Source organism: Tiliqua scincoides, chromosome 4 (assembly GCF_035046505.1).
Source record: "Tiliqua scincoides isolate rTilSci1 chromosome 4, rTilSci1.hap2, whole genome shotgun sequence".
NCBI lineage: Eukaryota > Metazoa > Chordata > Lepidosauria > Squamata > Scincidae > Tiliqua > Tiliqua scincoides.
This window is the reverse complement of record NC_089824.1, coordinates 211301517-211314490: the sequence shown is the minus strand read 5'-3', so window position 1 is coordinate 211314490 and position 12974 is coordinate 211301517. Positions and strand designations below refer to the sequence as shown.

At 42.6% G+C, this 12974-nt stretch overlaps 1 protein-coding gene across 2 annotated transcripts in view; it reads left to right on the top strand.

Annotated features, from left to right (window-relative positions):
* The window catches only part of ANKRD60 (ankyrin repeat domain 60), a 55061-nt gene extending 44385 nt beyond the window's left edge, over nucleotides 1-10676 (top strand). The window contains exons 19-21 of one of the 2 annotated variants that reach the window (XM_066623717.1): nucleotides 6891-7021; nucleotides 7969-8134; nucleotides 10279-10676. In XM_066623717.1, coding sequence (XP_066479814.1) covers nucleotides 6891-7021; nucleotides 7969-8134; nucleotides 10279-10535 — 554 coding nt within the window. In that variant the 3' untranslated portion in view covers nucleotides 10536-10676. Of the gene's footprint in view, nucleotides 1-569; nucleotides 1180-6890; nucleotides 7022-7968; nucleotides 8135-10278 lie in introns of those variants that run through there. The other variant, XM_066623718.1, reaches the window with a different exon arrangement.
* Nucleotides 10677-12974: the final 2298 nt, after the last annotated feature.

Here is a 12974-nt window from a genome sequence, read left to right as displayed (position 1 = left end):
TAGACCAGTGGTTCCCAAACAATGGGTCAGGACCCACTGGTTGGTCATGATCTGATTTTTGGTGGGTTGCCAAAGGGTGATGGAAAGATCAGATACCTAATTGCCTCAAGCCCTGAAGCTAACTGATGCTAGCTACTAACTGCTCTGCAAGGAGCTGAGCTCCTGCACTTTGCAAGCATATGTAAATATAGTGAGATAAATATTTCTGGGTCTGTCTTTCTGGTTATTATTTATGAATAAAATATCTTTCCAGATCTTTTTTTTTTTAACCTGGTAACCCCCCCCCCCCCCCAAGGCTTAAACTCCCCAGACACTTTAGCTTTTCCTTGTAGGGAACAGTGTTCTTATTCCTTGATGGTTTTGGTTACCTTGTCCTGCAGCACACACTCTCTTTTTTTCTAGTAGCAGACAGGGAGGTGGTCTTCAGCTTTATGTTGAGTCTCTGAGGAAGGGGCAGTCACTGTAGTTACAACTTTCTTTGCTCTCTTTGTGGACTTGCATGGTTAATGTTCATAGCTAGAGAGTAATTTGATGTGACTAAAATATTCTTCTTCACTCCCAAATTCTAGCTTATTTTAGAAATGTGGGCAACCCTCACCTCGAAGCTGTTGAAGAGACTATTCTAGTTCTGCAGGCGGACAGGGATCAAGATGTTTCCTTTTTTGCCACCATCAAACCAAAACACAATAACGTGCATAACTTCACTTGAAAAACAAAACTGAATTTTGTCTCTGTGGACTACAAAAATGATGATTCAACTAACAGGTTTCTGCTTTGGTAGCTAACCTGATGGAGGACTTCAACAAACAACCAATGCAACCCAAGAGAAAAGGGCTTAGTATGGTCATTTACATGAAGAATATATTGACCTTTTCCCTAGAAACTGGCAGTATTGTTATGGAATATTCACTATTCAGACTTTTTCTCCCCACCTGGGTTTTCCTTTCATGAATGTTGGTAGCAACAGTCCTTGTTACAAAACATCCTGTACCGTCTGTATGTCATGTGCAGCTGCATACATTCTCAGCTTCAGCATCATTCAGGGATATTATGTCTTTCTAAGAGCCCAGTCCTGTGGTTCCATATGTAAGGCACGTTTGCGGGGCTTACCGCCGGGCTCCCACCAGAGCTGGCTCAGCTCTGGCCAGCGCTGAGCCAGCATGCGGTGAGCACCTGAGTTCCACGGCTCGGCGGTCTCGGCGGAACGGGAGATGGGGTGTGTCCGGGGGCGTGGGGGGAGGCGTTCCGGGGAGGGGGAGGCATGGCCAGGGGCGTGGGGGAGGCATGTCAGGGGCGGGGAGAGGCGGCTCCGTGGAGCCAAGCTCCACAGGATCCAGGGTGCTCGGGCAGGGCTGCTCGCCCTACACGAGCACCTTCACTTTAGTGGCAACCAAACAGTTGCCACTAAAGTGAGTAGCTCCGTTGCGGGGCTGCTTCCCTTACTCAGGGGAAGGGGACAAATAGCCCTCCGTGGAGTCGCCGGGTCCGGCAGCTCCGGGCAGATGAGGATTGCTAACTCAGAGATGAGGGAAGGCAGTTAATTGCTTGTCTACCAGTTGAGAGCATTGCACAGGCAATGGATACTTTTGCCCTCTTTTGTTACAACTCATATGATTTATGGCATCACGTTTTATTATATTCTATCAAAGTGCGCTCCTGAAACTTGGCAAAGAATTCAGAAAACTTGAATCCCTGTCTGTAACACAAGTAAATCATTTTTAAAAAATGTAGCACAGTTGTCCAAAGTTTAAATTCACTTTTTCCCCCTCCAAGATGTCTTTAAAATGACAGAAGGCTTCACTTTGTGAATTGTAAGTGAGAGAAGTAGTAGTTTTCCTTAATTCCTGCTGTTAGCTCGCAATCCCTTTCTGCTAGTGTTGTGATATATTAATTAATGTAAGCTGCAATTCTCAAACAGCTAACTCTGAAGTATTCCTTGTGCATTTGTTAGGCCTATTCCATAGTAAGTGGTTTGAGTCTTGCAGATAGAGATTGTTAGCCCTTGAACAGTGGAATATGTTGAAATTTGTTTTAAGGTTTTCATGTTTGCTGTGGTCTGAGAAATTCCACTTGAGAGACATAAAGTGAAAGTAGGATGTGAATTCTTTATATGTATCTCATCTTATATATGGTGAAAGTCAGAACTATGGGAATCTGAGTTTTTGTACTTGGGTGATGAGTTTCTTTTTCTGAAGATCAGTGGGAATTTCGAAACAGATTATAGTTTTCAACCTCTTAACGTCATTGGCCAGCTCCAAAAGCTACTTGTGCCTTCACGGGGGCGTTTCATCCACCCCTTTCCTATGGTATTAGCTCCCCCCCCCCCCAAAAAAAACAACAACCCTGCTTCTGGAAGGACATTCTATTTGGTGGGAGGGACTGCTGACAGAAGGGGAAACTAATAAATGTCCCTGGCTGCATTTGATTTATTACAATAAACCTGAATGGTGAGGATCCAGATAAGCCTTGGGCATACATGCCACCTATGATTAAATTAACATAATGTGACTTTTCTCATTGCCTTGAACTGGATATTAATTGGACTAAATGTAACTGGGGGAAAAAGATGGAGGAAGATCAATGTAATATTGTACTGTTAAGTTACTACATTACATGTGAGAGCCTGGGAATAATGGCAAAATGTACTTCTTTGCTTCATATGTTACATTTTCAGTTCGAAGACTATACACCTGCAAGATAGTCTAATCTCTGGATACCTGTGAAAACAACATGCAACTTTTCTAGAAACTCCAGTAACCCAGATCTCAGGGTTATACAGAAGTGAATTATGTGTATGATAAGAGATGTTGCTTAGGGGAGCGATCACCGCTGGTGATCTGGTGATTAAATATAATGTGATTTGACTGTAATTAGAATAATGCTGTAGAAGAATCTTCTTAGATATGAAACTGGATTCTCTTCAGGTTTTCTTTTCTTGAATATTCAGCTCTTAGACATTTAAAGGGGAAAACCGGACAGTGGCTGCCATAATCTCTGACTGAGCATACTTGGATCTAAAGTAATGAGTTACCTAAATGGATTGTAGAGAAGCAATTCTCTTATTTAATGGCAAGTAAATATATTTTGTTCAGCATGTGTCTGGCATCTAAATAGACCACAACAATATTCACTTTTAAACATTTTTGTTCCATTAAGTGGTTGTACTGTCTCTGGATTGTCAACAGTTCCTGACAAATTTTCTCAGCTTGATTATTTTAAGAAGTGGAGTAATTTTCCACAATCATCTATCAAATTCTGGACATAATCTTCTGAAAGATTATGCTCCATTTTTGCAATACAGTGTTTAGCATTTGCAATAAGGTTATTTGCTTTGCCAGATACTAAAATGCATTTAGAATCAAACTAGTAATGTGTCCTTGCTATTTCAGTATCAAGTATCTAAACTCTGAATTCTGCAAGGTGGTTCTACACTTAAAACTTTTAATAAGTTTAAAACAAAATGCCTCTTCAATGCAAAAGAATTTTTTATGACTGCTGTTTCTCAGCAAGAAAAGTCAATTTTTTTTGTAGTTTTAATATCTTTTTCTAATGCTAACATTATACAAGTATTTTTTTAACAGTTCAGATTTTTCTAAAATTGTTCTAAGCAGGTTTTTGTTTTTGTTGACCATAACAGGTCGTTAAATTTCTCAGCACTGATCATTTATTTGTTTTTTTAAGTGTACATAGAAACGTTTGAAAAGAACTGTAAATAGTCTGTTTAGACATTAAAATAGCTCATTTTGGCTGCCATGTTGTTGTTTAGATTTATAGATACCTTTTTGCTACCCTAGCCTAATAAATACCATTAACTTCTATATGTGTTTAGAAAGTTGGAATAGTTTCCGTGAAGGTATTGTTTAGTTAGTTTCACTTGTGCATGAATAAATTGCTGAATTTAAGTTTACCAAAATGACAAATCAAATTTTTCATTTAAAAATTAGCACCTTTGTTAAAATCCAAAAGTGTTGTCCATTTTAAAAATGTAGGTTGGGGAGGGTTTAATTTTTTAAATTAAGGTAATTCAAAATCTATAATTGCATGCACTAAGAGAGAGAATTCTAGGCCGTTCAACTCGCTCACTTCCCCTATCCCTTGTTTTTTTCCCCACCTTGCCACTTTTGTGTTTTTCCATTTATTATTGGTGATGGGGATAAACCACAAAAAACCATATCTGTGCAACTTCCATTCATTTCAGTGGGACTTGTTTATAGCTTATACGTGAGTGCCCTAGAAATGACTCCCTAGAATTGCTCCCCAGTATAAATGATGCATGACTAGATGATAGCACCTTATAGCTCACTCTCTAGGGAACAAAAATATGCAATGGAGACTAATGTTGCAGATTTGTGTACTCTGTTTAAATCCTATAAACATTGTATTCTGAAATGTCACCACACGCAAAAGTAGTCACACTTGTCTCACAAAAACTGCAAGTATTTTGCTTTAAATCTCTTTTTTTGGGAAAAGGGTGTGGAGAATAACACTAGTGGTGCAATACTGAAATATTGGGCACTTGTGATCCAAAGCACGTTAGTAATTTTACCTAGAAATCAAACCTGGTTATCTGCTGTTTGTTGTTGTAAACATGCTGCCTCTTGGATTCCTGTCCAAGTGGCAGTTGTACATCTGTAAAGGGTGGTGTTTAGGGCCCAATAGGTGGAGACACTCTGGAAGTGCCACTGATATTGTCAGAACATAGAATCTATGTAACTTTTTATTCATATTTATCTCAATAAATCTCATGACTGTTTTATCAAAAATTGTTTTCTTGGTTTACTTACTTGCGCAATAATGTCTCCACCAAGACACTTGGTGTCTCCACCAAGTTCAAATTAAAGCAAATTCTTTTAACATACTAAACTGCATGCCAGCAGTGCTACATAATGTTTGATGTAGGCCAGGAACATACTGGATGGAGAGGAGATTGAGTGGCTACTGATCTCAGGTTTTATTCTATTTGGTATTGACTTACTAGAGTGTAAATTATAAAGAATGTAGGAAGCTATGCTGAGACCGTGGCCCATTAGCCCAATGTTGTCTAGTGGCAAAAGCTCTCCAAGCTTATAAGTAAGAGTATTCCTGCTACCTGATCTTTTTAACTGGAGATGCTGGGGATTGAACTTGACACCTTTAGGATTTAAAGCTTGTGCTCTGCTGCTAGGCTATGGCGTTTCTCTGTCAATTTAGTGGAGACCTTATTCACTTTATCATAATGAAAGCTGCAGGGAGTGCTGTTCCCTTACATGACTTCAGAGTGTCCTAGCTGCAACATGACATCACACTGGCTGTGCTCTGACACTTTGCAGCCTTGCATTGTTCTTGTGTCGTGACATAATTACTTTGATGTGTAGAAGATCAGGTGGCAACAATCTAGTGGTCCTATTCAAAAGGATGGCAAACAAGAAAAAGCGAAGACAAAGCCTATTTACCCAGGCAAAGTTGGGAATATCTCGTACTGTTGCCTTTGCATATCCATGGTCGATACGTACAGATCTTGGTGTAGCAGCAAATCTTCGGCTTTTCAGTATTAAGTTATTTGTGTCTCCACTTGAGGAAGTGCTTATGGTGTCTGACTGTTATCAAGATTTAACCATGAAAAGTTTGAAGAGCCGACTGGAGATCTTGACTGGGATTCCAGTGAATTTCCAGCGCCTTCAATATTTGGATGAAAGTAAGTTCCCTTTGTGTACTACAGCTGCATCCAACCTATAAAAATGTCACAGGAAAATAGTTCTCCTTAGTGACTCAACTAACTCTTGAGGCTCCTTCATGAAGTCACCCATTTTTGCCCTCCAAACCAGAAGATCATGCAATGATCATTATTCATTCGTGGTCAGTTTTTGGAACCATGATATTTATGGTTATAGTATGAGGCACATATATTTTTATTTTTCGCATTAGAACTTCTTCCAAGGAGCTCAGGGTAGTGTGAACATAAATGAAAGGGAAAATGTCAGTTTTGAGGTAGGTTAAACTAAGAGAAAGTGCTCAAGGTCGCTCAATAAGCCTCATGGCTAAGCAGGGCCTTGAACCTGGATCTTCCTGTCCCGAGTTCAACTGTGTAAGTCACAGAAAGAGCTATAGCTGGGTTAGTGTAAACTGCTTAAAAGAAATTTAAGATCTGCATTCCAAACTACACCTAGAAAAGCTAAATTTTAATAGTTTTTATACAGCTGAATCTATAAATCAGTGTTTCTCAAACCGGGTTGGGACCCACTAGGTGGGTTGTAAGCCAATTTCAGGTGGGTCCCCATTCATTTCAATGTGTATTTTACTTTTAATATATTAGACTTGATGCTACCATGGTATGTGACTGCATTTGGGGAAATGTTACAGACCTGTTTGGAAATGTTTGGACATGTACCTGTGGGTAAGGGCTGGAGGCCACACATGCTCATCCCTGCTATACTGCTGTTAAACCAAGGTGTGGCTATGAAGTAGCTTTGAGACCTTCAAATGGACTTGTGTTCACTCCCTTTATAAGAACATAAGAAGAGCCCCACTGAATCAGGCCCAAGGCCCATCTAGTCCAGCTTCCTGCACCTCACAGTGGCCCACCAAATACTTCAGGGAACACACTAGACAACAAGACACAACCTGCATCCTGGTGCCCACCACTGCATCTGGCAATCTGAAGAAGCCTACCTCAAAAACCAGGAACTTGCACATACCTACCATGACTTGTAACCCGTGATGGACTTTTCCCCCAGAAATTTGACCAAGCCCCTCGTAAAGGCATCTAGGGAGGATGCCATCACTACTTCCTGTGGCAAGGAGTTCCACAGACTCCTAAGTAGCCACGACCACAACTCTTGAAGCTTCTTCATCTCCACATCTCAACAGTAATTTTCCTCTTCCAATGTTTTGTTTTTCTTCTTGTTTTGTAGTGGATATGGATGACAATTCAACCTTTAAGAATAATGATATTATCCCTGGGGGAACGATCACCATGCAGATTTGGCACGAAGACGCATGGGCACGGTTGGTGATTGCGGCAGCAAAAGGAAACACCAAAAAGGTTGGCTTGATTCCTTTTGTAACCACATGGATTCCTATGGCTGACATTGTGGGAAGAGTGCCTTGGGTTGAAGAAGTGAACATTACAGCAATGGGAGAAGGGCAGTTGGGGAGAGAACCTTAAGGAGGAGCAGCTTGCTATTGTAGGAAAAAAAGGGGGCCTCCCTTGCATCTGGCCTTCTGACATGTCCCAATCTGATGGGCCCATTCTGGTGGCCTTGTGTTCTCCTTCATCTGGCCTTCGATAGGAGCCAGTACTCATGAGAAACACACACATACGATCTAGTTTCACTTTCCATAGGGCTCAATACATTTTCCTTATCAGCTTGGGGGAGGCTTCCTTCTTGCATGCTTTTTGGGGCCACGTTCATTGGATTAGGACCATTCTGGTGGTGTTTGTGTTCCTCTCAGCCTGCCCTTCGATGTGGACTGAGGCACATTCACCTATTTGCAAACAGGCACACACGTCAGGCTCATTTTTATAGGGCGCAATAAATTTTCCTTGACTATCAGCTTGTCGGTTTCAGTTTCACGACCCACCCACCAGTGGGTTGCAACCCACAGTTTGGGAAACACTGATTTAGTAATATCATTCCCTCTCTGGAATGGCAATAACCATTTCAGTAGCCAACTAAAATGGCAGTCAGGCTTGGTTTATCTGACACGCGCATGGGAGCAACCATATTTCAACCAATCTGACTTATTTTATTCATTGCCCTTCCCCAAGTCACTTGACCCTCAAGTCATCATAGATCTGTCAGAGGAGTCTGAAAGCCAGCTAGCATGCAATTCAACCCTCCTTGTAATATACTCAGGAACATCACTGGCCATCCTTCTCAGTGCTGCCGACACCTTGGGCTTCATACAACATGCAATAGCTTTCCTGTGAGTCTGTTTAAAAAAAAAAAAGTCAACAATTGTGTAATATTTTGCATCTTTTCTTGCCAGCTCCGTTCTTTAGGAGCAACAAAGGCCTCCTTATTTAGAACAGCACATGCATCACGGCTGGGACCAGAAGAGGAGAATGAATGGTTAGCACACCGAGCATTTGTGGCTTTATTTGTGACTGTGTGCAGGAACAATGGGAATGCTGTGAAATATCTACTTGATAATGGTAATATTCTGAGTTCAGAAGGGCCACTTGGCTGACATTTTCCAATTTGCAGGTCTCCTGGAGACTGAAGGAGTCATAACTGGCCTTGGTCTAAAGTAGTTATCCCTACCTATAACTATTCTGCTCTGTATGCGTCGGGCATGTGCTATTCCCACCACCAAATTCACCAAGAAAGCATGAAAACCAATCACCACTGTAGACACCTCTTTGCATAAATTATTCTGCTTCCAAGTTCAGGATTTTAAGTATATCTTGCTTGTTTTTTTTAAAGATGTTCATGCTGTTTTTCTTGAGAGAGGCAACATAAAGCAGTTCAGTAAAATAACAATGTAAATACATAGCATAATCGTATAATAAAAATATAAATGTATCTGTATCATGAAACCTGAAATTAATAAGCAGCCAGCAGCAATGCATTCTGGGGTGAGCCTGTGGGGTGGGGATGGGGAGTCCCCACATGGAACCCCCCACATATATTGAGGGACACATGTAATCTTTCCTATGGATCTTTAGATTGGAAGGCAGGGCATAAATATTAAGTAAATCACAAGAGATGTATACTGAGATGATCCAAAAAAACACCGCAGGACTGTTTCCATGTGCCCAGTATTTGTTCTTCAAACAGCAGGCCCCCTCCCTATGCCACATGGCAAAACTTCCCTTGAAGCTAAGAGAAGTAGCACCAGGAGATGTGGCCCTAGCCCAGCTCTGTGTGGGGAAAAAGAGAGCAACACCTAGACCAACACCAAAGAAAGAGGAGGTGAACTCTAAAAAGGTTGGGAAAATAGTATTTAATAATAAAATATCTCAGTGGGCCTTGGCAAATCTGGTCTATACCTGCAGCAGAACAAAGCTGGACAAATTCCCACTCACAGCACAGTCCTAGGCATGTCTACTCAGAAGTAAGCCCTACTGAATCCAATGGGGCTTACTTTCAGGTTAGCGTGGACAGGATTGTAGCCTCCGCCGTGAAACTGGTACAGTGACCGTGCACCAGTGACTCTCTCTCAGCCAAATTCTAACAGGACTGATGTGATGGTGTAGAAGAGAAGCACATGTCACCTTGAGTGGAAGATGGACCCTTAAGGCAGTAAGAATGGACTGTACTGTTTCAGGAAGAGGGTACCATGTGCTGCCACACATAAGAACAAAGCAATTTCTTCTAGGTGAAAAGAGACCCAAAGCAACACATCCGGAAGCGAGGCTCTAGTCCAGCTCATTTCTTGTTCTAGTTTTCTGCTTGCTAGCAGCTTTTTTAATAGAAGTGTTTTAAAAAGGTGACTTCTCCACCTGCAGTCGAGTGGTACAGTTCATTTTACCACCTTGGTAGACTTCTTGCCTCACTCTGCTGCATGTCTAGATAAAGCTCTGGGACACTTTCTCGGTGTTTGTCCTCTGCTGTACCACTTCACACGGTCCACCTGTTTGAAGTACTGCTGGAGCTCTGCCTGCCAGGCTGAGCCTCTTACCACTGATCATTGTGTCACTTTCTTGGTCTTGCTGTTGGCCGGCAGGTGACCAGGGCTCCCACAAGTACTGCAAGACATTACCTCAAGTACTACTGGTGGTACCCGTACCATTGGTTGATAAACACTGCTCTAGATCAGCTTCTCAAAGTTTGTCCCCTGCTGTACCGCTTTGCTTGGTCCTCCTATTGGAAGTGCCACCGGAAGTAACTGGTGATGATGTCTTCAGCACTTACTTCCACATTGGGAGGCCAGACAAAACATGACAAACACCAGTAAGAGCTCAGGGCAGATGGGAAGGCTTTTTCAAGTGTGCAAAAAGCACATACTGGAGCTCTGCCGTCTAAGCCAAGCCTCCTACTGCTGCTTGTCATGTTGTGCTGCTGGACTCATTGCCAGGTGGAGGGGGTCCCACAAGTACCACCAGACACCACCTCCACCACTTGGGGGTACTTTCCCAGAAGTACCACCAGGCGCCGCCTCCAGTACCACCGGTGGTAAGAGTATTACTGGTTGAGAAATACTGCTCTGGAAACAGAATGATCTGTAGGCATAGTTGCTGATTTTGAAAAATGGTTGTGAATTTAAAAGTTTTTGGTGTAAATTTATTTTTAAAAGCAAACCAAAACCCTTCTCCAAGACCCGTTTGATTCCAAGTGTGCCTTGCTTTCTTTTCAGGTGCAGATGTGAAATATAAATCCCCTCTGGGTAGAACAGCCCTCCATGTTGCTGCTGCCACCGGCAAGCTGGATTGTATAGAACTTCTTCTGAAATATGGAGCCAAGTTCAACGAGGAGGACAATGAAGGGTATACGCCTGTGACTCTCGCCCGCCTCTGGGGCCAGAAGGAAAGTGAACGCAGGCTCTATCGTTTCCAGTGGCAGATGCGAGCTGGTGCAAGTTCTCTCCGCCCCTCCTCCAGGTCTGGGCCCTGAAGGGGAAGTGGAATCTTTGTTCCAGGCTTCCATCGCAGAGCTGCCAAGAAGCACCTTGCTTGAGCATCAGCCCATGTTTCTGACTTTGAATTACTGAAATGGGGGACCTGTTGTTGTTAGTTGTTTAAACATGCTGAAGAATGAAGCGTTGGTTTTGGGTGATATTCAGTAAGTTGGCACCGTCCTTGTCAAAGGCAGTGGTGGTGTTAAATGAGCCTGTCACTCCCTGCACGGATACCAGGCTGAACAATGAAAGGTGTGTGATTTCGTGATCTTCAGCCTTTTTTTGTGCCTTCTTGTTGGCATCCTTCAGTCTTGGAAGACTATGGTATCGCACTCTGAATAGTGTTCTGGAACAGAGTGTCCTCTCCAGTGTGCGAAGCCTGGGTAAAGTAGGTATGGAGGATAGACTGTTACCCATGCAGCAAATCCCCCCTCTCCACGTCACTGAAATGGTCCAATGGAAAGGCAGAAGCCAATACCGTTGGTGCCATGACCCCCTTATATAAATAAATACATGAAGTATGAGACTGGGGATCCCCTTGTCGATCCTGCCTGCCCCTGATGCCCTGTTATGCCCTCCCAGCATTGTTTGCTGTAACCAAATCTTCTTATTAGAGAGAGCAGAAAAAGTTACCAGGAAGCCTGGCACTAGTGAAAGCTCTTTTAGCACAATTGCTAAGAACCTAAGCAGGGCTGGCACACAATTTCCTGGTACCTGAAGGGGCACCCCAGATACCTCCCTACTGGCAGGCTTCTGACAGGAATGTTATCAAGGGGTACAAAGTTTCTTTTGGGTCCCTTCCCAAAGAGGGAGGGGGTGAAACAGAGTGGGGGTGGCAGCAATGGGGTGGGCAGGATGGGGGCAAAACGGGGAAAGTGGCAAAAACCAGAATAGTCTTTGAAGCCAAGGTCTACCAATCTTTCAATGCATAGCTCAGGTCTACCTCCCTGCCTGGTGTAGTCAGCACCCCACATGGGCAGTTTGGGTGAGATTGGAAAATGGATGATCCAAGGATATTTCTGGGCCTCCTCCTGTGGCTCTTGGGCCCCCTTTCTGACTCTGGGCCTGGGAACAAATTACCCCCTTTATCCCCCTCTTCTAGGCCCGGCCTGCTGGTACTCTAGTCCAGTGGTCTTTAACCTTTTTCATTCCTGTAAGCTGCTGTGATTCCACAACTGAGGCTGAGCTCATTGGGGTCCTCACCCCAAGGTTGAAGAACACTGATCTAGACCCCTCCACCCTCAATGGAAGTGTCTAGATTGCAGCTTTTTGAGTAATCCTTTAAGGCTGTTCCAATTATGCAGAGTTGGGCAGATTTCAGTCTTGCAGAAACTACTTAGTTTCATTTACTGATGCCCCAAGGCCCACCATACGCAGATGAGTGCAAAATAGTGGTGGGACAGAGACAAATGCAATATGTTGTTTCAGGGGGTGGAGTCAAGCATCTAGGAACACGGAGAGCTGCCTTCTCCTGATGTCCATCTAGCTTGGAAGTGTCAAAACTGACTGGCAATGGCTCTCCAAGGGTTTCAGAGTGAATTTTTTTTTCTGACCTGCTTAGAGCTTAAACCCATGCCCTTCTGCATGCAAAGGAGATGCTCATCAGGAGAGCTACCCTTCTTCCCTTTACCTCAACCTACAATCCGTGTAGGGGGATGATCTTAATTTACAAGTTCAAATCCATATCTGAGTTCTGATGGCTTAAAGATTCTAATACCCAGTTCTAAAACAGCCTTCCCCTCCCAGCTGCACAAAGATTCCATCAAAGGAAGCCAACAAATGCAAATTTTACAGGGCAAAAAACACTAAGAGGACAATTAGTGCAAGATCAGCTGTAGTAGTTATTTTCTTTTGTACTTACTATTGTTAAGCTATTGGCTGTCAAACCTTAGCTGATCTATTGCAAATCACCAGCTGTCCACCTTCAGCCTGCTCCTAAAGTCTAATTTCAGCTTAAAAACTTGGCACGCAATATAAAGGCGTGCCTAAATTTATATTTTGTTTGTGTGTGTGTGTGTGTGTGTGTGTGTGTGTGTGTATATATATATATAATTTGACAAAATTTATATTTTGTCAAAATATATTTATTTATATTTATAAATATAAATTTTGTCAAAAATCTGCTGCCCCTGGTTCTAGATCTCTTCAGGAAATCTGCAGAGATGGGATCAGTGGTGCAACTAAGGGGTGCAGGGGGTAATAATCGCACTGGACAACAAGCTTTAGGGGGGCAACAAGCTGAGCTTGACATTAGAGGCCAAAATTGTGAAAATCTTGGTATGTACAAATGATAGCATCATGTTATATATCATTGGAAAGGTAATTTAATGCAGAATTCAATGAAACAAACCACATCAGAATATCTGTATTATATCGAAAGTTATGGCCAATTAACCAGAAAACAAAAACACAACTGCCTTAAGGAACAAAAAGTA